This window comes from Amphibalanus amphitrite, unplaced genomic scaffold, assembly GCF_019059575.1.
Source record: "Amphibalanus amphitrite isolate SeventyFive unplaced genomic scaffold, NRLGWU_Aamphi_draft 001659F_arrow, whole genome shotgun sequence".
Lineage (NCBI taxonomy): Eukaryota > Metazoa > Arthropoda > Thecostraca > Balanomorpha > Balanidae > Amphibalanus > Amphibalanus amphitrite.
In genome coordinates, this window is record NW_024883152.1 from 46,848 (window position 1) to 74,759 (window position 27,912).

The window sequence follows — 27,912 nt, forward strand, 5'->3', positions numbered from 1 at the left end:
TACTTTTGCACGGTTACAGGCTGCCCTGGTTTCTCTAGAAGACAAAAAAAAAACTCAAATCTGATCTTAGGCTATAATCACCAAACTTCCCTAAGTAGCAGAGCGCATCACTACAAAGCACAATATCATGGCTCTGCATGTATGACCAGACCGGGCCAAACTTTCCATGATGCACTCATGATGTACTCTCATCTGCTCTAAGACCTCATTGACCACCATCGCTCACAGCTGTTATCTGGGGCCCGCAGAAGACGCCAGCTGAAGCGCTGCTCGATCGACTCGGACCTGAAGTCGTCAGGGAGCCGTGGCCGGACGGTCGGCTGGCCGGCACCCTCGCACGAGGCGGTGCCTGCCCGGCTGTTTGCTCAACACGTTCACCAACTGCATGCTGATGGTGGTGCCGGCCTGCTGAGGGACTGGCAGACCCTGCAGACCGCGCAGACCCTGACCGACGAGACGCAGACCAAACTTGTAGAACAGATCGATGGTGAGTTATGTGATTCTAATTCATCGCTGTATTGTTCTTCGATGTTCAGACAACCGGCAAATAGTGGCGCATACATTAGCTCAGATTTAGGTACTTTTGAGAACGCTCCACCACGACAGCAGCATTTTCTTTTCGGGGTACAGCATGTCCCGCAATCCCCATCACCACTATATCGCACCACATGCACGGCCGAACACCTCGGCGTGTGCACTGTGCAGTGTGCACACACCAGCAGCCCATATAGCTCACTCGTATCAGCGTGATGCTAATCCTGTCAAAACCTGCTGTCACCGTTATAACAACACTATACTCAGATAGGAGAATCAATTATCGACCGGCGAGCGGTGATATACGACAGTTCGGATGGTGGGATGATTCTCAATTAGAGGTGGCAAAAGATGAAAATTTTGGGAACCAGACTCGAACCAGACCCGGCTGGACATTTCTGGAACCAGTCGGACCCGGTCTTAGTTGGAACCGGAACCAGTTGGACCCGTTCCCCAAAAGTCAATTAATCCAAACTTCTTGTAAGAATCATTAGTTGCATCATGTAAAACAGCCTGTTTCCCACTGGGAATACTCATGAGCTACTGTACAAAGAAACATTCACTTCATATTTTGCAATAATGTGTAGTGTGCAAGATGTATAGTTTATGGTAGGACCCGGTTGGACCCGTCAGAAAATTTCCAGGAACCGGTCTGGACCCATATGGGTCCAGACTGGTTCTTTGGACCGGGTCCTCGGGTCCACATTTTGCCACCTCTATTCTCAATGTACGTGTCCAGCAATCTAATCAAAAGATTTCTATTCTTAGAAAAAAATGTAACGGTAAACTATAACAATGATATTTGATTGATAAATACAAAAGCGTCTGGTTTTGCTACCGTCCGTGGTCACTATTCCAGTTCACATTTTCTCCAATGAGTCTTATTCACTATTCAGTCAGATATCTCGCCCATCTGATTTCGTCATATCTCCCCATCTTCAGGTCGTATGATGCGGGTTCACCTCCCATCGCGTCTGTACCGCGCTCGTACCGCGCTTGTACTGCCCGCGTACCATGTGGACGGGTACCGCCGGGCGCGGGCGTTCATAGTGACAGAGCGCCCCGGCCCCGGGACCTCCTCTGAGGGCTTCTGGAAGCTGATTTGGGATCAGGGAGTCACCACTGCAGTCAGCATCGGCGCTTATCAGGTGGGAGTTGGCACTGGTTGTGTGCCGCTGCTGATATTGTTACGTATAAAGTTTATGTTGTAAACTTTGTATCCTGATTGTGTTTACTCATTCGTCAATGCTTGATTTGATCAGAGAATCAGGTAACGTCTGTGTGATTGCAGTCTATTTACCAACAAAATATTTTAGTATACCATCTAACATGTGCAATTTAATGGAATTTGCTTATAGATGATATTGATTTCTGGAAATGCTGAACATTTCTCCTGAACTTGTCGTCCCAGATAGCTATAGGTATCTAGGAACCCTGAAATGATGACGTACGTATTTTGAATATCGAACAATCGAGATCGAGAGGGATTTCCAGAACTTCTATGATCTCTGCTGGCACATGGCACTGGACGACGTATTTGATTGGGTTCAGTGGTCCGTAAATGGCGGTGGGCCAATCAAAGTGCCGCTCCCCACGTGCGACCGTGCCCTCAGGCGTCTGTGACGTCACGTCTGCCGCCCGAGGCGGGCCAGGCGCGACCTTGCGGTGACCTTGAGCTGCGCTGCATCGGCGACCACCTGCAGGCGGGCTGTGAGGTCTCCGAGGTGGTCATCACCAAGCGAAAGGTATGGCTCTGGGCTGAGTAAGGAGGGCAACCTTGGCAGATTTCTTTGTCGAATGGACTTAGAGGATATCATTGCACTTGATATGGAGGCTTATTTTATTATTACAGCACATTGTGGCCTTGTATTTGTAGATATTCATCGGTATATTCATTTCCAAGACAATCATCGATTCTTTCCATGGTAGATTGCACAACTTGGTTTCCTGCTGAATTTTTAGTCGGTGCCCTTCGTCTCTGTGACTTGTAAGCTAATTGCTTAGCTGTCACATGTCTCGTTTCATATGCCTATTTAATTTCAAAATGCATCTAATATAACCAATAAGTCATCCCCATTCATCTAACCTTCACTAGGATTTCTGATTCCCTCATGATCTCCCCCTTCCCAGCAGCAACGAAGGCACCTGCCTTATGCTCTGTCCCTCTCTGCCTCCCTTACGCCCCCCCCCCTCCCCTCTGTACCGACAGAAGGAGAGGCGACTGATCATGTACCAGTTCACCGACTGTACCGAGTCAGGTCTGCCAGACGATCCCCTGCCGCTACTGCAGCTAGTGCGGCGCACCCAGGTCACGGCAGAGGTCACTGCTACCACTACAGCTACTGCTACGGCAGCTCCACCGGTCCTGGTCGTCACAGGGTAAACTATATGGATATCAGATATGTGAACATATAAGTAGGCATACCCCAGTTGCATTATGTAGAGCAAGTGTGTATTACGAACGGAGCTGCGGTGCTCATTTCATGTTATGGCTCGATTGCAGTAAAATCCACGTTTTCTTGCTCATGAAGTTGATTTAACAGTTGGACCCAGTAGGTGAACACTGAACATAGTCAGTTCAAACGGATTACCTCACTTTCCTTGGTTTGCATCGAATGTAAAAACCAAGGTCTTCTGTTTAGAGATCGGTGAACAGAATGCCGTGCCGGATTTCGGTCCACTGACGTCAAGTATTTGCTGTGCCGCACGGGTCAGTGGGATCAGGGGGGGGGGTAGGTGTCGAAAGCTTTCAGAGCATTGGCACCGAGGGCACAGCACTCCCGATCGAGTGCGGAACATTCCGGAGTACTTTGTTCGAGAGGAGTTGGGCTCGCAGACCATTGCACTGAGCCAGTGTTTGAACAGTCGACCCTGAGCCGGATGGACCACCGAGCCTCTGTGACCGCCGATCAATGGCTGTGGACGCGGGAGTCGGCAGACACTTACGGCTAGATGTGCAATATTTTCAAACCTTCATGTACGCATCATATATCATCAAAAAATTTGCGGCGAATTCCAAGGCGAACGTTTCTCTCACATTAACCGTTTGGAAACATTTTTACGTCATCAATTTACTAAAATTGCATTTACGTATGAGAAGTGCAAAATCAGCACAGATGACCTATTTGTCCGTCCGTTGCAGGTTGGACGGCCGAGGCACCGGTCTGTACGTGGGACTGGCGACTCTACTTACCCAGCTGTCTCGCAACCAAGAGCTGGCCGTTCTCTCCTACTGTCAACATATCGTAGGTCAGTGAGTGAGTGAAAATGAGGTTTTAAGGCGTCCCTGTCCATTGGACATTCGGCCGCCTGTAAAGAATCTGTTTGCTAGAAAAATATCGAATTGCTTGAATTTTGATATTGCAAGTGCTCATTTACTTCAATTAAGTGTGTGAGTTCTAAAATTTTGACCTTTAAAGTGCTCGGTAACGCGTTGTGGGTTTCTTGGGAGGTGAGTGGGATCCTGGGACTTACTTTACCTACTGTTAGAATTAGTTTTACGTTATAGTTACTTTAAAGGGTTGTTAAGATACCATTTTGTCCTCCATCAAGACAATAAATTCGATTTGGGATTAATTTTGCCATGGTGCCTACTCTTCACGAACTACACCATGGGTTCTTCTTGGTGTGAACAGTTGACAGTGCGTTTGTAAAACAGTAGAGTTTAGTGCATGCGCTACTGACGTCAATTATCCCTTTTTATAATTGAACGAAGTAAATATGCTTAGCGGAGCTTATGTCGGATAATGTCTGTTGATCTTGCAACATTTCGGTCTTGACGTATAAATTGTTGCATCATTTCCACAAGACATGACACAGATTTGCTCATTTACTGCGAGCTTTGTCTGAAATATGGGAGCCCTACATATTCAACAAATGTTCCATATCTCCGCAAACACAGAGAGAAGTTGTTTTTCCCCGCGAATCGCGGCAGTTTCGGTGTCGTGCTGCGTTATGACACTGGACCGAGCCGTAATGGAGTCACAACCCCGGCTCACATCGCCTTTTTCCGGGCGTCCTCTGAAAAACAGTCTGTGGCCAGGTGATAAATCTCGAGATCTCATAACAGCACGGACGGCTGGATGATTTAGGGGACCCCTCGTTATCAACCCTGGGTTTCAACAGGCCCGGTGCTGGCTTCCTCCCAACTTCCTTCCTGGGTGTTTGTCTAGACAGGACCTGTGGCTCAAGGCGATTTTTCTTTTCTGTACTTTATTAATTTTTATCAATTTATTATGCCGTTTCACCAAGTCGGCATTGTTTTATGGTGAGATTATCATCATGATGCTCTATCAACATACCCTTCTATTTGACTGAGCCCACCGAATTTCTACACCTTCGGGGCTCGGTAATTTGTAACAAAAATACAAACAGCAGCACAAAGAGGAAATATCTCGTTTGTCTCACTGAGCTGTTGTAATCCGTATGGCGGCCATTGTCTGCGGTTCGGTCGAGCCACTTCAATTACCATAATGTCCTCAGGCCAGGACACGCTGGACTTTACGTTCATGGTGGCCGTGGTTTAGGGAAAATCCGGCTTTCCGGCGTACTGACCGGAACAGATTGTCATAAAATGAAACTGAATTTAAGAAAATGCATAACATTGGATCGATGCTCACGGCTAGCGCATGATTTTATGGTGTTTAAAGGTTTCATGTAACAGCGTAACAGTTACTATGCTGCGGGCTCATGGTAGAATGAAGGTTGATGAAACACAAAAACAACATCTAGGTTGCACTTCATTCGATTGTTCTACAGATGTGGCAGGTGCAAGTTATCGACTTTGGAGATCAAATTTTTTTCGTAATGTTGGATCATAAAAAGTAACGCAATTTGTGATCTCTTTCTGTTTTTGTCTATGTCTATGCATGCGTCTCGTTGTCTCTGACTCTCTCTCTCTCCCTCTCTCTCTCCCTCTCCCTCCCTCTCCCTCTCTCTGTTCTCTCTCTCTCTCTCTCTCTCTCTCTCCCCCCCCCCCTCTCTCTCTCTCTCTCTCTCTTCATCTCTCCCCTCCCTCCCCCCAGGTCAGTGTCCTCGTCTCTTAGGGACACTAGAAGAGTACTCGCTCCTCCACGAGTGTCTCTTGGAGCGAGTCTCGGTCGGGGAGACGCTGGTTCCTCGCGACTCGGCTCAGACCTACACAGAGAGACTGCAGGGCGGCGGGAGACACAGCTTTCCCTACCCGACCGCCGAGACACAGTATAAGGTGGGTGACGTGGAGCCGTGGTGGTGTTGGTGGGGGGGGGGGGGGTTAGGGGTTGGGGAGGTAAACCTATTGAATGATAAATGTGCCATGTGTTGGAAATGGACGCATAAAGTTCGACGCATAGCTTTGTTGCGCATATGTCTTATTTGTCCATCAAGTTTGATAAATATTTCATCATCTTGTTGTTTAACCCGCGAGTTGCTGGGGGGGGGGGCGTTAAACGCCCCCACTTTTTTCGCCGGGCCATAGCATAATAACGGCGCGCCGCAGGCGCGCCAAATTTTGGGTACCTGTACGGAATTGATTGAAGTTTATTGTGAGAAAGTTTAAAAAAAAAATCAGTCAGAATTTTTTGAGATATCGAGGTTTTAGTGACGTTGTGATTTTTGAGTTTTCGACCAAAAACGGCATATGTTCAAAAAATCATATAAAATCACAGAATAGACATACAGACATGCCGTAAACGCCATTAGACTGCCAATACCATGAACAATCAAATGGCTATCTTCGATTATTGATTATCGTTCCGCATGTTCCAAAATCTTGAACTGAATCTTGGCAATTTCTCGTGACTACTTCACCACCATGATACATGCATTTCTTTAATTGAACTTTTTGAGCCAAACACGTACACATATGATAAAATGAATGTCACCATCGTGTTCTACGCCCCAAATTACCCATAAAACATGTGTCACAGGCTGCGAATATCAGTTTTGATTTTCGGGGATATGTGCCTACCCGGTTGACCTGACCTTGATCCTGACCTATGCTTGACTGACCCCTACATGGAGCTTACACTCTTGAAGCCTTATATGATGGATTGTGCACCGTTTTGACAGAGTTTATGACGAGAAGCGCCCATTGCGAAGTCCTTAAGTCCAATCTACTGAAAGCCCGATTTCAGGTGTTTGACCTGACCTTGACCCGACCTGTGACCTCAAAATTCAACTTTAAAGTACTCATCTGAAGCGTCTCGTTGCATTCTTTCGTTTGCCGCCTCGTGCGTTTCGCTGCGCCTATTGGTTCTCGAGTTATCGGCTGGGGGCGTTTAACGCGTGCCGGCGGCCGGCTGCCCACCTGCTGAGCCCCGCTGTCTACGCCTCCGTCGACGCCATGGTCGGTGCCGACGGCCGGCTGCCCACCTGCTGAGCCCCGCTGTCTCCGTCTCCGTCGACGCCGTGGTCAGTGCCGACGGCCGGCTGCCCGCCTGCCGTTCCCGCTGTCTACGTCTCCACCTGCTGAGCCCCGCTATCTACGTCTCCGTCGACGCCGTGGTCGGTGCCGACGGCCGGCTGCCCGCCTGCTGTTCCCGCTCGTCTCTGCCGGCACTGTGTTCGGTGCCGACGGCGGCAGCCGCCTGCTAAGCCCCTCTGTCAACGCCTCCGTCGACGCCGTGGTCGGGCCGACGGCCGGCTGCCCGCCTGCCGTTCCCGCTGTCTACGTCTCCACCTGCTGAGCCCCGCTGTCTCCGTCTCCGTCGACGCCGTGGTCGGTACCGACGGCCGGCTGCCCATCTGCTGAGCCCCGCTGTCTACGTCTCCGTCGACGCCGTGGTCGGTGCCGACGGCCGGCTGCCCGCCTGCTGTTCCCGCTCGTCTCTGCCGTCACTGTGTTCGGTGCCGACGGCCGGCTGCCCGCCTGCCGTTCCCGCTCGTCTCTGCCGGCGCTGTGTTCGGTGCCGACGGCGGCGGCTGTCCGTCTGTCATCCCCGGTCGTCTGCCAGCGCCATGGTCGTCGGTGCCGGCGGCCGGCTGCCCACCTGCTGAGCCCCGATGTCTCCGTCTCCGTCGACGCCGTGGTCGGTGCCGGCGGCCGGCGGCCCGCCTGCCGTTCCCGCTCGTCTCTGCCGTCACTGTGTTCGGTGCCGACGGCCGGCTGCCCGCCTGCCGTTCCCGCTCGTCTCTGCCGGCGCTGTGTTCGGTGCCGACGGCGGCGGCCCGCCTGCTGAGCCCCGCTGTCTACGTCTCCGTCGACGCCGTGGTCGGGCCGACGGCCGGCTGCCCACCTGCTGAGCCCCGCTGTCTCCGTCTCCGTCGACGCCGTCGTTGGTGCCGACGGCCGGCTGCCCGCCTGCCGTTCCCGCTCGTCTCTGCCGTCACTGTGTTCGGTGCCGACGGCCGGCTGCCCGCCTGCCGTTCCCGCTCGTCTCTGCCGGCACTGTGTTCGATGCCGACGGCGGCAGCCCGCCTGCTGAGCCCCGCTATCTACGCCTCCGTCGACGCCGTGGTCGGGCCGACGGCCGGTTGCCCGCCTGCCGTTCCCGCTGTCTACGTCTCCACCTGCTGAGCCCCGCTGTCTCCGTCTCCGTCGACGCCGTGGTCGGTGCCGACGGCCGGCTGCCGACGGCCGGTGGTCGGTGCCGACGGCCGGCTGCCCACCTGCTGAGCCCCGCTGTCTACGTCTCCGTCGACGCCGTGGTCGGTGCCGACGGCCGGCTGCCCACCTGCTGAGCCCCGCTGTCTACGTCTCCGTCGACGCCGTGGTCGGTGCCGACGGCCGGCTGCCCGCCTGCTGTTCCCGCTCGTCTCTGCCGGCACTGTGTTCGGTGCCGACGGCGGCGGCCCGCCTGCTGAGCCCCGCTGTCTACGCCTCCGTCGACGCCGTGGTCGGGCCGGCGGCCGGCTGCCCGCCTGCCGTTCCCGCTGTCTACGTCTCCACCTGCTGAGCCCCGCTGTCTCCGTCTCCGTCGACGCCGTGGTCGGTGCCGACGGCCGGCTGCCCACCTGCTGAGCCCCGCTGTCTACGTCTCCGTCGACGCCGTGGTCGGTGCCGACGGCCGGCTGCCCACCTGCTGAGCCCCGCTGTCTCCGTCTCCGTCGACGCCGTGGTCGGTGCCGACGGCCGGCTGCCCGCCTGCCGTTCCCGCTCGTCTCTGCCGTCACTGTGTTCGGTGCCGACGGCCGGCTGCCCGCCTGCCGTTCCCGCTCGTCTCTGCCGGCACTGTGTTCGGTGCCGACGGTGGCAGCCCGCCTGCTGAGCCCCGCTGTCTACGCCTCCGTCGACGCCGTGGTCGGGCCGACGGCCGGCTGCCCGCCTGCCGTTCCCGCTGTCTACGTCTCCACCTGCTGAGCCCCGCTGTCTCCGTCTCCGTCGACGCCGTGGTCGGTGCCGACGGCCGGCTGCCCACCTGCTGAGCCCCGCTGTCTACGTCTCCGTCGACGCCGTGGTCGGTGCCGACGGCCGGCTGCCCACCTGCTGAGCCCCGCTGTCTACGTCTCCGTCGACGCCGTGGTCGGTGCCGACGGCCGGCTGCCCACCTGCTGAGCCCCGCTGTCTCCGTCTCCGTCGACGCCGTGGTCGGTGCTGGCGGTCGGCTGCCCACCTGCTGAGCCCCGCTGTCTACGTCTCCGTCGACGCCGTGGTCGGGCCGACGGCCGGCTGCCCACCTGCTGAGCCCCGCTGTCTACGTCTCCGTCAACGCCGTGGTCGGGCCGACGGCCGGCGGCCCGCCTGCCATTCCCGCTGTCTACGTCTCCACCTGCTGAGCCCCGCTGTCTCCGTCTCCGTCGACGCCGTGGTCGGGCCGACAGCCGGCTGCCCACCTGCTGAGCCCCGCTGTCTACGTCTCCGTCGACGCCGTGGTCAGGCCGACGGCCGGCTGCCCACCTGCTGAGCCCCGCTGTCTACGTCTCCGTCGACGCCGTGGTCGGTGCCGACGGCCGGCTGCCCACCTGCTGAGCCCCGCTGTCTACGTCTCCGTCGACGCCGTGGTCGGTGCCGACGGCCGGCTGCCCGCCTGCTGAGCCCCGCTGTCTACGTCTCCGTCGACGCCGTGGTCGGTGCCGACGGCCCGCTGCCCGCCTGCTGTTCCCGCTCGTCTCTGCCAGCACTGTGTTCGGTGCCGACGGCGGCAGCCCGCCTGCTGAGCCCCGCTGTCTACGCCTCCGTGGACGCCGTGGTCGGGCCGACGGCCGGCTGCCCGCCTGCCGTTCCCGCTGTCTACGTCTCCACCTGCTGAGCCCCGCTGTCTACGTCTCCGTCGACGCCGTGGTCGGTGCCGACGGCCGGCTGCCCGCCTGCTGTTCCCGCTCGTCTCTGCCGGCGCTGTGTTCGGTGCCGACGGCGGCGGCTGTCCGTCTGTCATCCCCGGTCGTCTGCCAGCGCCATGGTCGTCGGTGCCGGCGGCCGGCTGCCCACCTGCTGAGCCCCGCTGTCTACGTCTCCGTCGACGCCGTGGTCGGTGCCGACGGCCGGCTGCCCGCCTGCTGAGCCCCGCTGTCTACGTCTCCGTCGACGCCGTGGTCGGTGCCGGCGGCCGGCTGCCCGCCTGCCGTTCCCGCTCGTCTCTGCCGGCGCTGTGTTCGGTGCCGACGGCGGCGGCTGTCCGTCTGCGTCCCCGGTCGTCTGTCTGCGCCATGGTCGTCGGTGCCGGCGGCCGGCTGCCTGGCTGCCGTCCCTGCTCGTTGTCGGCGTCGTGGCCGGCTGCCTGCGCCGTTGGCGGTGCCGGCGGCCGGCTGTCTGCCCGCCTGACGTCCACGGTCGTCGGTCCTCAGACGGGCGACTGACGTCCTCGCTCGTCTCTGGTCGTCGCTCGTCTCCGTCGACGCTGGTTTGGTGGTCGGCGTGTAGTGGGCGGTACAGGTGATCAAGTGTTTGGGTACTATTGCCTTGTGCTTGGGGCTTCCGAGGGGAGGGAGAGCTGGGGTTTGGATGCGACGGGGGGGGGGCTGTTTGGATCTGGGATTACGACCGGGCTTCCGGGGTGGCGGCTGGGGGATGGGAATGGGGGGGGGGTCGGGGCGTCGGCTTGGGTTTGTTAAACTCTTCGTGTGACGTAAGGTACTCTTTTAAGTGTCAGCAGTGAATGCAAGTAGTTTTAGAGTTCAGATGTATTTATCCATGTGTATTCTTTCTGCTACGTTCTGCTTTGCCATTTGTTTTGTTTTTGTTTTTGTCAGTTTCCGTAAGTTTAAATCGTTTAATTTTACCGTCTATCTGAGTTATTTTGTTATATGCATTGTTTGGTCTTGTTGTTTGATTGTTTTGTTATGTGAATGTTCTGTTTATCGCCCGTCGCCGCGCCACCGACATCTGCTGAGCGTCATTTCACTTTCTTCAGGTCCCGGGTGCCGGGCTGCTTCAGTTGGGTCGGCGGCGTCTACACCAGACACGTCAACACATTCTAGATCTTCAAGCGGAAGCCACAACGACCACATCATCGTATCACACGTAAATATAAATTCCATCACATCTCGCTGCCGACTTGACGAGCTATCCTACTTTTCCTCTCTTCACGAGATCGACATACTGGGACTTTCTGAGACAAAGCTTGACGACACAGTACACCCTTCTCTTTACACCCTTGACAACTTTCATGACCCATTAACTAAACATAGGAATAGAAATGGGGGAGGGGTGGCTATGTACGTTCGCAGTAATATTCCGGTTAAACGACTCTTTCATCTCGAACATCACGACTATGAATGGATTTGGTGTCTGATAAAATTAGGTAAATTTAGTGTAATAGTGTGCACAGTATACCTTCCTCCGAATATGACCGCACCACAGCATACTAATTTTTTAGAAAACTTAAACGAATCCATAACCCTAGCTCAAGTCCACTCACCAGACAATATTGTTATTTTGGGAGATTTTAATGCTGGAAACACATATCTCAACTCAGACTTATTTAACCATAGCCCCGTAACACCATTTGAAATTACCCTACAGGATGAACTTTATTCACTCAACCTCAAGCAGCTCATTAATCAACCCACACGTTATGCAGACACCAGTGTTACCAATTTACGCGATCTTCTTATAGTATCAAACCCAGAAATGGTCCTTGACAGTGGTACACTTCCTCCTTTTTCAAAAATTGATCATTTACCAATATTAGCCTGTCTTAACATAAGTCGCCCCTCCAGCGTAACATATTCCATTAAACTATGGGACTACAGACATATGGACGCAGACAAACTGACACGACTTTTGATGGACACTGACTGGGACAGACTTTTGGACTGTGACTTGGACGACGCAGCATATAACTTGACTGACGCTCTATTAACTGCAGCCAAAGCAGCCATTCCAAGTCGGAAAATTACAATAAAATCTCACGACAAACCATGGCTTACCATTGAACTTAAACGAGAAATACGCAAGCGGAATAGGCTTTTCAACATAGCAAAAAGACGTAACACGGACGATGACTGGGAACGATGGAGACGACAGCGAAACAAGACCACAGAGACAAACCAAAGACTTAAAAATAGACACATACAAAACCAAATTGACAAACTTCTTGACCATAAAAAGGACCCACGATCATATTACAAAATTTTAAACAGTATTATCGGAAAAAGGACTCATCGTAGCATGCCACCGCTTATAAATCAAGACGGCATACCAATCTCAGACGACTTTGACAAAGCGACAATCTTAAATGACCACTTTGCATCCCAGACTCGACTAGACACACACAACTTGCAAATGCCTGAAATCCCTATTCCTGTTCCCCCTATTCCTCCGCTAACGGATGTCCAAGTCACCGAGCCCGAAGTTCTCAAAATTCTAAATTCCTTAGACATCAACAAGGCAACAGGCCCGGACAAAATTCCTAACAAATTATTAAAAATGTGTGCACTTTTACTTGCTGAACCTCTGTCCAAACTCTTTAACAAATCACTTCAACTAGGAAGGTTCCCCTCACTTTGGAAAAAAGCCTGTGTCACTCCAATCTTCAAGCAAAAGGGATCTAGCTCAGATCCAACAAACTATCGTCCTATTAGTCTTCTTCCCAATCTCTCTAAAATTCTCGAAAAAATCGTTTTTTCCAAGATATATTCTCATTTGAATGGAAACAACTTACTTTCAGAAAAACAAAGTGGATATCGTCCGGGCCATAGCACACAAATTCAGCTCTTGTATCTAACTCACCAGCTATACTCTGCTCTAAACAAAAGTCAAAACTTTACAGCTATCTATCTTGACATCTCGAAATATTTTGATAAAATTTGGCATGATGGACTCCTTTTAAAATGCAAAATCGAGTGCAATATTTCCGGTTCTCTGCTAGCCTGGCTTAACTCTTACCTTACAGATCGCGAACAGGTTGTTCGTGTTGGAAACAGTCTATCATCATCCCAAAAAATACTATCCGGTTGCCCCCAGGGCTCGGTGCTTGGACCTCTTCTGGCCTTAATTTACCTCAACGATCTATCAAACAAGACCAAAAATGACGCTCTCTTTTACGCTGACGACACTTCACTTTACTCTTCCCATCCCCACGACAGTCAGGATCATAGACGCTCCTTGCAGAACGACCTGGACGAGATTAAACGATATGGGACTGACTGGGCCATCACCTTCAACGCTAAAAAGACACTACAACAGACATTTACAAACCGACGAGACAGCTGTCCTCCAGCACTCACATTTGACGGGCAGGACATACCGACCGTGACAAGTCATAAACATCTCGGACTGACACTCTCGACGGACCTTCACTTTCGCGCACACATCAATAACGTCATTCGGACAATTAACATTCTCCTAGGACCGATATATCCCGTGGCTAAGCTTCTTCCTAGACCAGTCTTGAACAACATTTACTCTACCTATATAACACCTCATTTCGACTATTGTGATATTGTTTACGACGGACATTTGACATCAACTGACGCCATCCGACTCCAGACGCTTCAGAACCGCTGTGCCAGACTTGTAACAGGGACGCTTTATCGAACACCAACTACCGCATTACTTACCGAACTAGGATGGGAACGACTTGAGACAAGACGATTAATTCATAAGCTTCTATTCTTTCACAGAATTTACTTCAATCATCCTCCTCTCCCTTCATACATTAAAGACATATTGACAGAAACCAGACAAGACGCCACGGGACTTAGACTTCGCAATGCTCAATCTCTTACTTTCCCCCCTACCAATCTCACTTCTTTCTATAGAGCCTTTTTTCCTTCGACAATAAGACTCTGGAATACTCTCCCAGACACATTGCGTAACACCTCATCCCGCTCCGCTTTTGCTCGTCAAGTCTGGCAGCGATTTGGGGCACCAGAGCCACCCACTTTCTTTTCTTTCGGCAACAAAACGCGTAACACACTACACACACGATTGAGAGTGGGCATGACGACTCTCAAGGCACACCTGTTCAATATACAACACCCCAACACACCCAGCCCAGTATGTGCTTGCGGTTATCACGATGAGAACACAACTCACTTCATACTCTGGTGCCCACTTTACCATACACAAAGAGTAAAACTTATAAATGCAGTTCGAATCATCACTCCAAATTTTGACAATTTCTCAGCAAAATTAAAACTTGATACCCTTCTCTTTGCAAAAGACTTAAACAAGCATCAAGGCACACAAATCACCCATCACCTTCAGACATTTATTGTAGAGACAAATCGGTTTACCAATACAACATAACTGTTTAGTTAGTGCATTTAAGTACCATTGATATTAATGCAACACACTGCTTACATAACACTACACTACATTACAAAACACAAAACATGACACTATGACGCAAGCTGGCCCGATTGGAGTCGTCCGTCGCCTGGGGCCGGGTACTGTCTGCTTTTTTGGCTCGGCGGGTTTCGGGCGGGGTCGACGCTTTCTGATACTTTGGTTTGGTCATGTGTTCTTTGTTTAACTTAATTGGAGAGGCGCCTTTGATTTAAGCTTTTTGCTTTTGCGCCAATCCTCTATTGTTTTGTTCGTTGTTCTTGTTTACATATGGAAAAAATACAATGAACTGAACTGAACTGAACTGAACGCCCCCCCCCCCCCCCAGCAAACGGTGTGTGGCGAAATACCCCAGCAACTGCCGGGTTAAAGTGGAATGTAAGGATACAGTTAGGATAACGAAGCAAAGTATTTTATTATGCGAATGGCCCATATTCGACACAACTCGGAAATACGTGAAATATCTCCTTTAGTGTTGATGTTGTTGAATGTTGATTGTGACGATCGGCTGTGCTGTGCGTAGTAGCAAGAACAGCAGCAGCAACAAGCATCAGCAGTAGCCTGTGACAGGTCGCCCTATCTGACTAGCCTGTCGATGAGGTATTCAGCATCGTAAAACAAGTGGTGAAGGCTGAAGCTTACCTAGGCTAATCGCACTGAAATCGAGGGACGGCGGAGTCGTTGGACACCGGAATGGCTCTTTGCGTCTTATTTATATGATTGCAACGACGAGACATTTTGAAACGAAGGTGCAGTCAGTAAACTGATAAGCTGTCCAGTCAGCTGACTGGAATCGCTACAAGACATGGCAGCCAGCATTCACCGCTGGGCCAGCTCATCGTTCAACTGAGCGACACCCGACAGTCCATTGTCCAGCCGTATTGTGATATGGACACTGCATAATAGGGGAGGGGGAACTATACGCGCCTACATACACTCTATCATACGCCTGTTTACCAGGGATATTATTAGTATTACCACTACCAGGGATATTATTATTAGTAGGTACTAATATGTCGTCTGAAGGTGGAAATTATAAAACTGAGCTTCTTCAACTACACGAGAAATGGCGAAGGCGGTCAAAAAACTTGAGCTTCAGTCAAGGGGCAAGAGTACTCGACCCTTGACCGTGACCAGGACGGCTGGTCTAAAAGTCAGTGCAGGTAAAGACTGCAACATCGTGACACGAATGGAAGCTGGAGTACTGAATAGGAATCATGTAGAGTTTCGGTTTTTTTTTAGCACACTGCTCAGTGCTCAGTGCTCGTCTCACCATTAGCGGACAGCGAGTCACGCTGCACCGAATTTCATGTGTACGTGGTTACACACCTGCCGCCAGATGTCACTACAGTGAGCCCCTGAAGTTATGCTGTACCGCCGAACTCTAAACTTATGTCTTTCCGTTGCCGCTAGATGTCACTACAGTGAGCGCCTGAAGTTATGCTGTACCGCAGGTCTCCAAGCATATGTCATTCCGCTGCCGCTAGATGTCACTACTATGTGTGCCTGAAGTTATGTTGTACCGCACATCTCCAAACCTATGCTGTACCGCCGCCCCAAGATGCCACTGCAGTCTGGCATGCGGTGCCTCATGGTACCGCATGCCATGGGAACGATGCTAATGAAGTTGTTTTCGATGTTTGGAAAAGACATGTTGCCACCGCTCACCCGCTCCTCTGATCCGAGTAAGCCACGCGGTTCCGGAACTCGTCAGCTAGCGTTAACTCGCGACCTGCTGGAGGGGAAGGATCATCCCACTTCTCAATGTAATCGGTTACGACGGTTAGTGTGGTGCCGACGACGCCGTTGTCCAAACAAATGTTATCGAAATATGTAATTTTTCTTACGTAAATTCTGCACACTTCAGAGGAATTTCGGACACTGCGTGGACCTATACCTCCCCAAGACACCTTTCCTATAGGTCCACCAGCGCGCCTCGTTGAGTGTTTAACCCGGCACCGCCTGGGCTATTTCCGTACCCACGACAGCCTGGGGGGGGGGGGTCGGATCCGACCCCCCCCTGTTATCTCGAGAACCAATGGTCGTATCGAGCCCCGCGAGGCGGCGTTCGAAAGGTCTCTACGAGACCTTCCCAAAGCACTCTTAAGATTTTAAGATTGAGGTCAACTTTCGGGTCAAGGTCAGGTCAAAGGTCAAATTCAGGGGTTTTGCATGATTAGGCTTACGGACAGCGGAATCGATAGCTGCTGCTCGAAACTCACCAAAAATGACCTCAAAGGCCTAGTGAAGGTACCATGTGTGTATAGGGGTCATACTAAGTACGGGTCAAGGTCAGGTCAGGTCACGAAAGGTCACGGTTTTCAATTTCTGCTACATGGGCGTGCGACACATGTTTTATGGCTTATTTTTCACGCCGAATCCGATGGTAATGGTTATATGTGACACCAAGTCACTGTGCTGGTGATAAGTGTGCATTGAAAGCATAAAAAATCGTTTATACTATACGAGGGCTAAGAAAAAAGGTCAATTTTTCAACTTTTTATTTTTGACATAAAAATGCACTTCTCTAGACGAGCTTTGTCCCAGGAATCTAGTGGTGCCATTTGTTTTCACATGCAATGTTCAGAAGTACCTCTAATTCACGAAAATGCTTATGACGTCACCATGCCCTATACATGTTGGAGCTATTTTTTACAATTTGGGGGTCAAAAATCAAGATAGAAAGTTGAAATTTGGGGCATCTAATGTTCTAATAAAGCTCTACAACATATACTCCGGGTTTTTGGAAATTCCCAAAATTTTGGATTTTATTAGCTGTTTTCCAAAAAATATAGTTTTTTGAATTTTTAGGGGTGAAAAACGCATTTTATGGAAAATCCGAGATAGCCATTTTAAAGAACTCGTTGAGCTGCGTCTTTTCATGTTCTTAATTTGCAATTTGCTTTAAACCCTGATTTTTGGCGATTTTTTTTAAACATTTACCACTTTTTGACTATACACGCCATGTAGTTACATCACTAAAATCGATATATCTCAAAAATTTTTGGAAATTTTTTCTTAAAAATTGCACAGGAGACGTCAAATTGATGGGGGAGAAGGTATGCCAAGTTTCAAGTAGATAGCGAAAGTGGTTCATGAGTTATTCAAGAAAAACGGAGGGGGAGGGTCGGATCCGACCCCCCCCCCCCAGGCGGTCGCGGGTTAAACTCCTTATTTGTATTCCCTCCAGAGCGTGATAGCGCTGGGCGCGCGTCACTTCACGGTCGTCTCTGCCGCCAAGCCGTGTAACGAGGCCAAGAACCGCAGTCTCAGCTTCATCCCGATGGAGCCGTCACGGGTGCTGCTGCCGGGGGACGCTGCGCTGGAGGGCGCCAGCTACATCAACGCCTCCTGGCTGCCAGGTGAGCATGTCGGCGAGATGGGGTCGTCCTATAGGACTGGTAGACGTGGACTTGTGCCACACAGCGCTGGATGGGGTATTCTGTCTTCAGAAACGGTCAATATACGTGCTACACGTAGGTATTTGTTAGTTGTCGACTCACAACTATGTGTATGTGTAGTTTTTTGAAGCAACAGGAGCCCGAGTCGAGAATTGGGAGCGATGGAAACTTGTTGCTCTCCAAGCACTGAAATGGATCCCGTCCAGGGGCGGATCCAGGAAAACTCCAAGGGGAGGGTCATGAATCGAAGTGGTGCCCCTACCTATACCCAAAATTAAAAACTCAACGGATTTCGTCCACTTCATTTTGGTGGTGCCCCCATTTTCAGTTTTTTTTATGTTTTATTTTTAGTCAGTATCTTAACTCTTAGCCACAACCACATTTAACAATTGTAAGCAAGTATATATGAATGTGCTATGTGTATATATGTTGTGGACGCTGAGTAGTGAGTACTTACCAGGAACGTTATCAGGTAAGCAAATCGTTGTCAGTCCGACGAACTTGACCCTGGCGTCTAAAGGGTCTGTCCTTGACACTTCAGGCTTGTCAGGGGCACCAAAGTCCTTCCAGGGACACCACAAACCTGTCAGGGGCACCTACGGCCTTGTAGGGGCGCCACAGGCCCGCCAGGGGCACCACAGGCCTGCCATGAAGCAGGGGCACCACAGGTCTAGCAAGTATACACGACAGGCCTGTCAGGGGCACAACGGGCCTGTTGGGCCCATGAGCACCCCTAGGGGCAGGGGCACCACAGTCCTTCCAGGGGCACCGCAGGCCTGTGAGGGGCACCAGCGGCCTAGCAGGGGCACCAGTCAACACAGGTCTGCCAGGGGCACCACAGACCTGCCAGAGGCACCAGAGGCCTGCCAGGAGCACCACCGACCTCGCAGGGGTAACTTGGGCCTGTCAGACTCAGGGCCCAGGGGCACCACGGGCCTGTCGAGAGGTACTTCAGGCTTTTCAGGGGCACCATAGTCCTCTCCGGGCGCAGGGGTAGCAGTGGCACCAGAGGCCTGCCAGGGGCACTACAGGCCTAGCAAGGGCACCACTGGTCTATCAGGGGCACCACGAGCCTGTCATAGCCAGGCATCTCAGGCTTGTCAAGGCCCAGGGGCACCACAGGTCTGTGAGGGGCACCAGCGACCTAGCAGGGGCACCAGTCAACACAGGTCTGCCAGGGGCGCCACAGACCTGCCAGGGGCACCACAGACCTGCCAGGGGCACCAGAGGTCTGCCAGGGGCACCACCGGCCTCGCAGGGGCACCTTGGGCCTGTCAGGGGCACCACAGGCCTGCCGAGGGGCACTTCAGACTTTTCAGGGGCACCAGTCCTCTCCGGGCGCAGTGGTACCAGCGGCTTAGCAAGGGCACCAGAGGCCTGCCAGGGGCACCAGCGGCCTAGCAAGGGCACCAGAGGCCTGCCAGGGGCACCACAGGCCTAACAAGGGCACCACGGGCTTGTCAGGGGCACCTTAAGCTTGTCAGGGCCCAGGGACACCACAGTCCTTCCAAGGGCACCGCAAGCCTGTCAGGGGCACCAGAGGCCTGCCAGGGGCACCACAGGCCGCTAGCAAGGGCACCACTGGCCTGTCAGGGGCACCTCAGGCTTGTCAGGGCCCATGGGGCACCACAGTCCTTCCAGGGGCATTACAAGCCTGTCAGGGGCACCAGAGGCCTAGCAAGGGCACCACAGGCCTGCCATGGACACCACAGGCCTGCCAGGGGCACCACCGGCCTTGCAGGGGCGCCTCAGGCCTGTCAGGGGCACCACGTGCCTGCCGGGGACACTTCAGGCTTGTCAGGGGCGTTACAGTCCTGTCAGGGCCCAGGGGCACCAGGCCCGTGGTGTCCCTGCTAGGCCTGTGGTGCCCCTGGCGGTCCTGTGGTGCCCCTGTCAGGACTGTGATACCCCTGATAGGCCGGTGGTGCCCCTGGCAGGTCTTTGGGCCCCCGGGCCTCAAGGGGGGGGGGGGGGCATGACCCATGTGACCCCCCCCCCTTGGATCCGCCACTGATCCCGTCTGAGTCACAGTGAAAACAGAATCACAAATTTGCAAAGAAAATTAGATCAGCCACACTTTTGGTAATCAAAGACACAACATGGTAGTGTCAAGGTTAGTGCCACGAGGGGTACTGCTCGAGCCTCAAAATGGTTTAACATTTTCCTTCCCATTTCGGCTTACGAGAAGGATAAATACCTAATGGGATTACGGAAGGATAGAACATCTTATCTGTCTTCAGATCTGTCTTCAGATCTGTCTTCAGATAAGATAGAACTGGTAGATCACGCAATCGAAGTAAATCGCAAGATTACGTGCATTTTTTATCATCGACGATTTGATTAACCCTCGCCCATGTAGGGGGGGGGGGGGGTTGGTGCAACCCCCCCCTGAGGTTTTTCGTAAATAGTGCAAAAACGGCGGCGCGCAGCGCCGCCAAATTTTGGGTACCTTATGGGGCAAACCTTGCGCATCTTTTGATAAAAAAAATTTGACCGGGTCATGTCAGGTCACGGAGTTATGACGTCACAAAGGGAACAGCCTCCGGCCGGATTTTCACAAACTGAGTGCCAACGCCCGAGGTTTCCTGCCGGTGGTACGGACATCGGTTGATGGATCGTGATGAAACTTCCCATGCATGTTGGGGCAAGTATTGGCTATCATATGGTATAAGAAACTTGACCGGGTCAGGTCAGGTCACGGAGCTATGACGTCACAAGAGGAACAGCGTCCGGTACTATTTTTGAAAAGCGCCCGAACCACTATTTTGCTAATTCTTGTCACCTCAATGGGAATATGCAGCAATATTAGCTTCTATAGGGAGCAAATGAACCTTCCAAATCCAAAAATACAATCAGATTTCAAAAATTTAAATTTTGATTTTTCGAATTTCTGCCGCCGACTGTGACCTTGCCGACTTCCGGCGCTCCCAACGCGCCATTTTTAGAGCTAGGGAAACGAAATACATACCAAACGATAGAGAATTGATCAAGGAATACGATAGTGAAGGTTTCAAGTCGATATCTCCCACCGTTTTGCCGCAATCGCCGCGGAAAGTTGAAAAAAGTCTATTTTTCCGAAAATTTGACCTTTGACCGGTCAAAAGTAGGTCAAATGTTGACCTAGGACCAAAAAATATACCACCAATCGCGAGATCTCGGCGAGAGCAATCCGTTGGTCTTTTCTGCTAAGCTCTACGACGCTCCGTTTTCAAACGCCAAGGGGGGGGTCGCACCAACCCCTCCCCTGCATGGGCGAAGGTGGCAGATCGCCGTTTACGGGCGAGGGTTAATCATCGAATGTTTTTCAACCGCAAGTAGCCTCGGTGGTCGATAGTGATATACTCATGGGACGTCGCTCGCTTGTGTTCCATGGAATCCATGCAGAAGTGCTATACGGAAGTTCGCAACACCCAGGGCCTTCAAACAACCCTACAGATCGCAGCTTATGAAAATTTTGCTTTTAGTCGCTGCTCAACTATTCATCGACGAACCTCGTGCTAACAGCAAAGTGTGTTGTACAAATACTCAGGGGGATTGTGCGATGGTAACCACTCACATTATCCCCTCATGAATTCAGCGTCCGTTTGTACATGCGGTTGGAAGTGCTGGCCATAGTGTTCTGAGCAGCAGGGATCAGCTGAGCTTTTAGCACCGTTAGCGGGCCATGCAGCTCGCTATAAAGCTCTTGCCGCTAAACATACCAGATAAAAATGCGGGGTCAGGCATTTGGCCAAGAATCTGCTAACAGTGCCTATGCAAACCTTGTTTGTATTCGTTTCGCGCATGAATGTTTTCGTTGTATTTTATAAATTCCCTTATTTTATGAATGGTGAATAGGGTTGGCGATTAGCAAGACTTGGATCATCACGGTAAATGCTTAACACGCGCAGTGGAAGGGGGGCGGATTTCGCCCACCCCTCCTGTTTTTCGCCAATAACTCGCGCCGCAAACATAATATTAATGTGAAATTTTGGCTACCTGTCCAAAATTAAATTGCGGATCTTCTCGTGCAAGAAATAAGAAAATCGGTTCACAACTTTTCTAGTAATGGCGGTGTAAAGTCAAACATCCTGCCGCCGCGGCGCCGCGGCGGCGCGGCGGCCGGCGCTAGCCGTTACGCGCCGCCTGAATTGTAGACTGTGCCGGGGCGGGACGGTTCCGTCTTTACATCGCGCTCCTTACTGCTGATTACATTAGATTCGCGTCAAATTTGGTGAGAAGACTGAGAATTGTACAGGCAATCATATGGTCAAAGAATTTTGAAAATCGGCCGGTAACAACTTGAGTTATGAGTGTGTAAACACAAAATTGTGATTGCCGCGTTTCCCGCGTCAGCCGATGCCGCTTCAGCCGGCGACATCTTACCCTTAGTAGGCTTCTAACTGCCATATTGATTGTTGGAGTAACTAGAAATTCACCATACATACTCGCAAATGCTTGGCCTTTCGTATAGTGAAAGAAAAAAGAAAATCGGCCGGTAACTTTTTGAGTTAGCGGCGTGTAAACTCAAAAAAGTCGCTCATATGGCAGATTTGACCACATTTGACCTCATTTGACCTTGAAGATATTGACCTAGGGTCATGAAATTCACACACAACAGAGTTCCTCATGGCCCCCACCTACCCTCCAAATTTCGTTTTTCTAGCTCCAGTGGGAGCTGAGATCTTAGGGGGGCGACATCCGCCCCCCCCCTTCCACTGGGCGTAGTACTCGCAACCCTTCCACTGCGCGTATTAAAATCGTGACAAATCAATCGTCTCCTATACTGGCCAGCTGCGTCTGAATCGGAATATCATTGCATTGGTGGCGACAAAAAGCATATTTCACCAACGATCTTTTCGCAGGCTTATGCCAATGCATTGTCGCATCAAGACGACACTACTTTGCGCTTTCTGTGAAACTGTCAACAAGTGCAACCGCCAAGTGCCCGCCGCTGGTATGGCTGATTCAGTTACCAACAAAAGTTTCCGTGTGTTTCCAGGATACCGAGTGATGCGGGAATACATCCTAACTCAGCACCCGCTGCCGAGCACTGTGATCGACTTCTGGCAGATGGTCTGGCACTACCGAATCACGACCGTGGCCTGCCTCTCTCCGGAGGTCTGTGTGGTGCGTCACAGGGTGCATATAAATAATGTGTATTTATTTTATCTGTGTATTTATTATCATTTTTTGTTGTTGTTGGGCTAGGCTCTTTCGGTCTGACAAGACCATTTCAGAGCCGGAAGGATGTTAGGAATGAGGGGGAGACATTGGTCTGGGCAAGCACTCTAGTCAGTCGTCGGGGCTGCGCCCATTCAGTGGACACTGGACGGGCCACCCCGCACCCAGTCCCCTAACAGTCACCGCGCCCGGCTACGGGTCTGCTCCAGATGTGAAGCCATCCGCATGGGATAAATTTGCCCTCGGACCAGGGGGTGGAGGCGCGGAGGAGAAGGATTGACTATCCTGAGGATGGAAATGACGGGGTGGAGATTTTAAAAGATAGGTAATCACCCGTTTGTGCTCTACCTATACACATTGAACACCAAAAGCCCCAATGCCTTGGTAGGTTACACAGTACAAACCTTGCTATGTTGGCATTTTCGTTTGTGGTCGCTCACATGTCTCAAATGTCTCCCCAGGGCTGCGGCGTGTTCTGGCCTTCTGAAGAGGAGGTCATCCGAGGGTCCAACTTCGTCGTGCGATACATGTCCGAGAGCGCCGACTGCAGCGCCACCTACAAGACGTCCTGGGTGATCCGCTCATTTCTGCTGCAGTCCACTGTGGTGAGGTGTCGCTGGTGTCGCTCCATGCACCGTCAGGGTGGCGCTAGCTGTCAGCTAAGAGTCTCGCCGCGCCGGTGAGGGCGACTCAATGCGGGGACGTCCGAGGGTCATTAACCCTCGCCGGACCTATTGGTTTTCTACATACGCGCCGGCCGAGGGGGGGGGGGCGGGTACGACCCCCCCCTCGCCGTTTCGCCCCTGGTGGAGCTAGCGCGTCGCGGAAAAAACGAGCGTGTGCGCCGTTACGAGACGCAGAGATTGGTACCCGATTTTAAGGTCCTAGGTCAACCGGTGACCTCTGAGGTCAGGTCAAGTGCCCCAAGGTACGGTTCAGTTTTTGGTGAATAACTTCGCAAAAAATGGCCGCAGAGCGCCGATTTGGGCAGCATCGTGTTCGCCTCGTCCAGGCGCGTCGAATGATATACTTTTTGTCCGGGTCAGGTCAACTTGGGGTGTTGACCTCAGGTCAAGGTCAGGTCAGCACCCCAAGGTCACGAAGTTGGTCGAAAGAGGTCATGTCGCATATCATTCGATTCGGCAGGCCTTCCTGAGTCCATTGGTGGCTTTGTCGACTCGCTAGCTCAATTTGATCAAGAGTTATTGACGAAAAACTAAAATGACCTTGATGACGTCATAAATGACGTCACGCAAGGTCAACATTGCAAAAGTGACGCATCTAACCTTGCAAGGAGTGCATCAAATCACGATTCTGTGTGCTTGAGATAGTTGGAGATCGTTCCCGGCGCCAGAATAGCAGTTTTCATTTTTCCCCATTGACTTATAATGGTGAGGTCACGAAAATGACCTGACCTCGTATGACCTTTAGGAAAAATCCGAGATATACAATTTGTGAGACTCATAATGGATACTAGATCCTGCAAGTTTCATTTCCCTGTGACATCTCCTCTGGCAGTGAGGGCGTTGCGAAGTTGCGACATCTGAAGACCGTGCAGAGGTTCACTTATGACGTCATAGGTCAGTGACCTGACCTGACCAAAAAATGCGGTTGGTGTCAAAAGATGCGGCTTGGATCAAAGGTCAGGTATGCCAAGTTTCAGCTTTCTATCGCCAGCGTGTTCGGAGCTATCGCGAAAAAACCCTATGGGGGGGGGCGGCACCCGCCCCCCCCCCCCTCGGCCGGCGAGGGTTAAGATCGACCAGCAGCCCGTGATGATTGCCGTGCGTATAGCCAGGGGTGACGGTGTTTGGACAGGCTCATTTGACCGACGTCTCTATTGTGAGACGGGACAATTACCGTAGAAACCCGACTCCGGCTCCCCCAGCGGTCAATTCTCCGTGCCCGGTGAGAGTGCGAGCGGTGAGTCACTCGGTAAATTGCCCGAGGTACCTGATTACACTCCAGTGTCATTATATCCTTCAAGAGAGCTATGTATTCTTAGCATGAAACTATTGATGTAACGCAAGTGTCAACAAACTCCAAACGCATCGATTCTCCCATTGGTTCAGCCTACCGTTAAACACGCCCGGTGTCGCTCCCCGCTGACGGGCCCCTTTGTGACGTCACAGGGTACCACTGATGACGTCACGGCCCGGGTGGTCCACCTGCCACTCTGGCCGGAGGAGTGCTCGCTGGACTCAGTGATGGAGGGGGTCGTCGGAGTGCGGAACATCCAGGGTGACCGGCTGAACCCACTCGTGGTCGTCGATAAGTAGGTGTCGTGGGATTGTGCTGCTCCTAAATCTTTGAAATCTTATAGAAATACGATGAAATATTGTGAACTACCTACCTAATATTTGCCGTTTTTTCTCACCTTATTGTTTCTACATAGTAAAAAAGCATTTCAACGTGCTTAGTGCCGTCTGAATGTCCATTTCTCGGATATGTCACAAATCAAATTGTGCCATCCAGCATCCTGTTAACGGCGCCAAGCCTCGCTCGTACCTCTGATGCCTGTTCTTTTGGGCATCTCATCCCTTATCTCAGCTCCGTCTTTTCTCACCCCTTTGGATCGCGCTCAGCTTAGTATTCTGTAAGCGATTTCGGCCTTTTTGTCCATTTCTTGGTCGCCGGAAATTTATTCGTGGATAAGACAAGAGCTATCCGAAATTCACTTGGTTGTCGAGGCTGCACAATCGCCATCAGCATTACAATGGGGACGCTCGTGGGCTGAAGAGCCAGCCGATCCTGTATTGTACGTCAGCTGCTGTCCATAAAAGGCGTCCACTGAGCATCATGAGCTTAGCCGTACTAACAAACTTTGGCGGGAGGGTGCAGCAATGTATGGGGTTTTATATATAGACGATTCATGTCATTGGAACAGTTGATAAAGTAATACCTGCTGCGCCGAAAAAAAACTGCGCCGAATAACACTACGACGAGCAAAATAACGTCTCACTTGAACATGGTTATTACATATTTCTATTCACCATTTTGCACACTGCACAGGCCTAATGACATTGATAACGGCATTTATCACTGTTAGAGAAAACGGGAATTTTGAGTCAAAACAGAGCCTTCGCACGTTTACACTTAGCCATCAGATATCAATTCGAACTGCGGACACATTTATGACCGTAACACGCATGGCTCAAACTCCTACCGACCGCTGTGTTCGCTCGTGTTCTGTTCACAGGTACGGAGGTACCGAGGGAGCCAGCTTTTGCTTACTGAGCACTGTACTGCGGCAGCTTGAACAGGAAGCCAGCTTCGACATATTCACATTCGCCAAGCTCTACCACCAGCGGCGACCGGGAATCTGGAAAAACATGGTAGTGATAAGCTGGGGAGTCTGCATAGATATAGCTGAGAGAAATAATGATTGGGTATCTCTACACTAGTCTCTGAAGCTGTCGTATCTCGCTCCACTGTTTTGTAATATACTCGGTATCTGGGGCGAAAGTGATCATTAGATTAGCTCAGTATGTTTTCTCTAGCTGAGGCTACCAAACCTTTGTTTGATATTATTTGAAATTGATTTGATCTAAAGCGAGCAGAATAAAAACGTTGACAGCAAATGGTTCAATGTAAGTTTGTTGTGAGCATTGATCTGGCGGCCATTTTACACACCGCCAACTACAATTGTTATACCTATGAGACGCTGAGAGTTACTTCTGACTGTTTCCCGGCGTCTCACCCACAGCGTGAGTACCTGTACCTGTACCACGCGGTACAGGAGTGGCTGACCTCGCGAGGTCACGGTACTCTGCGGAGAGCTGGCTCCTGCACCAGTCTCTGTGAGAACCGCACCCCGACAGAGGTCAGCGTCACTGGTCTGCACGGCGTTATGGTTTGAATGGGGGACGTCACATACGGCGTCATTGTGTGATGTGAGAGTGATACGTCATGTATGACGTCATGATATGATGTGTGACGTCACATGCGTCATCATAATATGATGTGTTACATCATATATGACGTTGCGGTATTACCTATGTGTGACGCCATACACGGCGTCATAGTAATATGATGTGTGACGACGTCATATGAAGTGTCATGCATGACGTCATATACGATGTCGTGGGCTGATGTGTGATCCTTGTATGCTGCAATGTATAATGCCATGTATGACGTGATGTATGACCACATGGTATGATGTGTAACGTCACATACGTCGTCACGGCCTGATGTGAGTCGTCGACACTACTTTGGCGCCATGCTCTTCTCGGTGACGTCACTTAGGCAGATTGTTGTTTGATGTGTGACGTCATTATGACGTGTGACATCAGCCACGTTGTGTCATGACGCTATTATCAATGCTTGTGAATGGAGGTGATCGGTGACGCACTAGCGCAGTGACTGAAACCGGTGTTTGACGGAACTGTGCGATCATTCAGTTGGCCAGTGTCGTGATGTTATAGGGCGACCATGTGATGTGACTGTAGTATGATAGGTAAAGTGACATGAAATGAGGGATGTCGACACTAAATACGTTGCTACCCAGCACCGACATTGCAAGAAAGAGAGGACTACTCTCATTTTACGGTTTGTGAAGCATACGCGTCACAAAAGAGACTCTCGAAAAGTCAAACCCGCGTGTGGAAGGTGTGTTTTAATCGTGGCACATGGAGATGAGATGGGGCGCTTTCTTGAGATGAGGTCACCTAATGTGACATGGTAATATGACCTCAGTTGACCTAGGTGACATCTTCTGTGCGCAAGTGCAGAGAAGATGTGTGAAAAGATGTGCCAAAAAAGAAAAAGCAGACGAATTAAACGCCCCATTCCCTTTCCCGCCACGTCGAAGCTAAAAAGTCAACCGTTGAAGTGAGATATACATCTTCACGGCTACGTTTGTAGTCATTATCTTGATTATGCCATTATGCAGTGGCAATTTCAACTTTTGATGACCTTTCCGTTTTCCATTTAGTTCCGTATTAGGGTTGTGAATTGTGATGAGAGAGAGAAATCTAACAATGTAGAGCATCGCGCAAGCGAAGTGTGTTATTTCTTATGACGTATTCGTGATGATATCCTGTATCCTGTATGATAAAGGCTTGCTGCTGCATATAAAATCGCTTTTTGTGTAATGAGAGGCTTATCTCTTCATATTGTAACACATTAAAATGAGGTCGGAATACACCAGACGAATTCGTTAAATTA

General features: G+C 51.4%; 1 protein-coding gene across 1 annotated transcript; it reads left to right on the forward strand.

The window, feature by feature from the left end:
* Positions 1-47: 47 nt before the first annotated feature.
* On the forward strand, positions 48-27,912 carry LOC122374456 (tyrosine-protein phosphatase 99A-like). The gene is made up of 12 exons (XM_043353228.1): positions 48-487; positions 1,477-1,682; positions 2,148-2,279; positions 2,744-2,913; positions 3,677-3,783; positions 5,559-5,740; positions 17,373-17,544; positions 22,565-22,683; positions 23,208-23,351; positions 24,879-25,021; positions 25,946-26,081; positions 26,453-27,912. Exons 2-12 carry the CDS (start codon positions 1,482-1,484, stop codon positions 26,603-26,605), a joined length of 1,659 nt encoding a protein of 552 aa, XP_043209163.1. The 5' UTR covers positions 48-487; positions 1,477-1,481; the 3' UTR covers positions 26,606-27,912.

Bases quoted from the DNA above. Each gene is read 5' to 3' on its own strand.
- LOC122374456 (XM_043353228.1), top strand. From the start codon at position 1,482: ATGATGCGGGTTCACCTCCCATCGCGTCTGTACCGCGCTCGTACCGCG. The intron at 2,280-2,743 runs GTATGGCTCTGG...CTGTACCGACAG, and splicing joins TGGTCATCACCAAGCGAAAG to AAGGAGAGGCGACTGATCAT. The intron at 17,545-22,564 runs GTGAGCATGTCG...GTGTGTTTCCAG, and splicing joins CAACGCCTCCTGGCTGCCAG to GATACCGAGTGATGCGGGAA.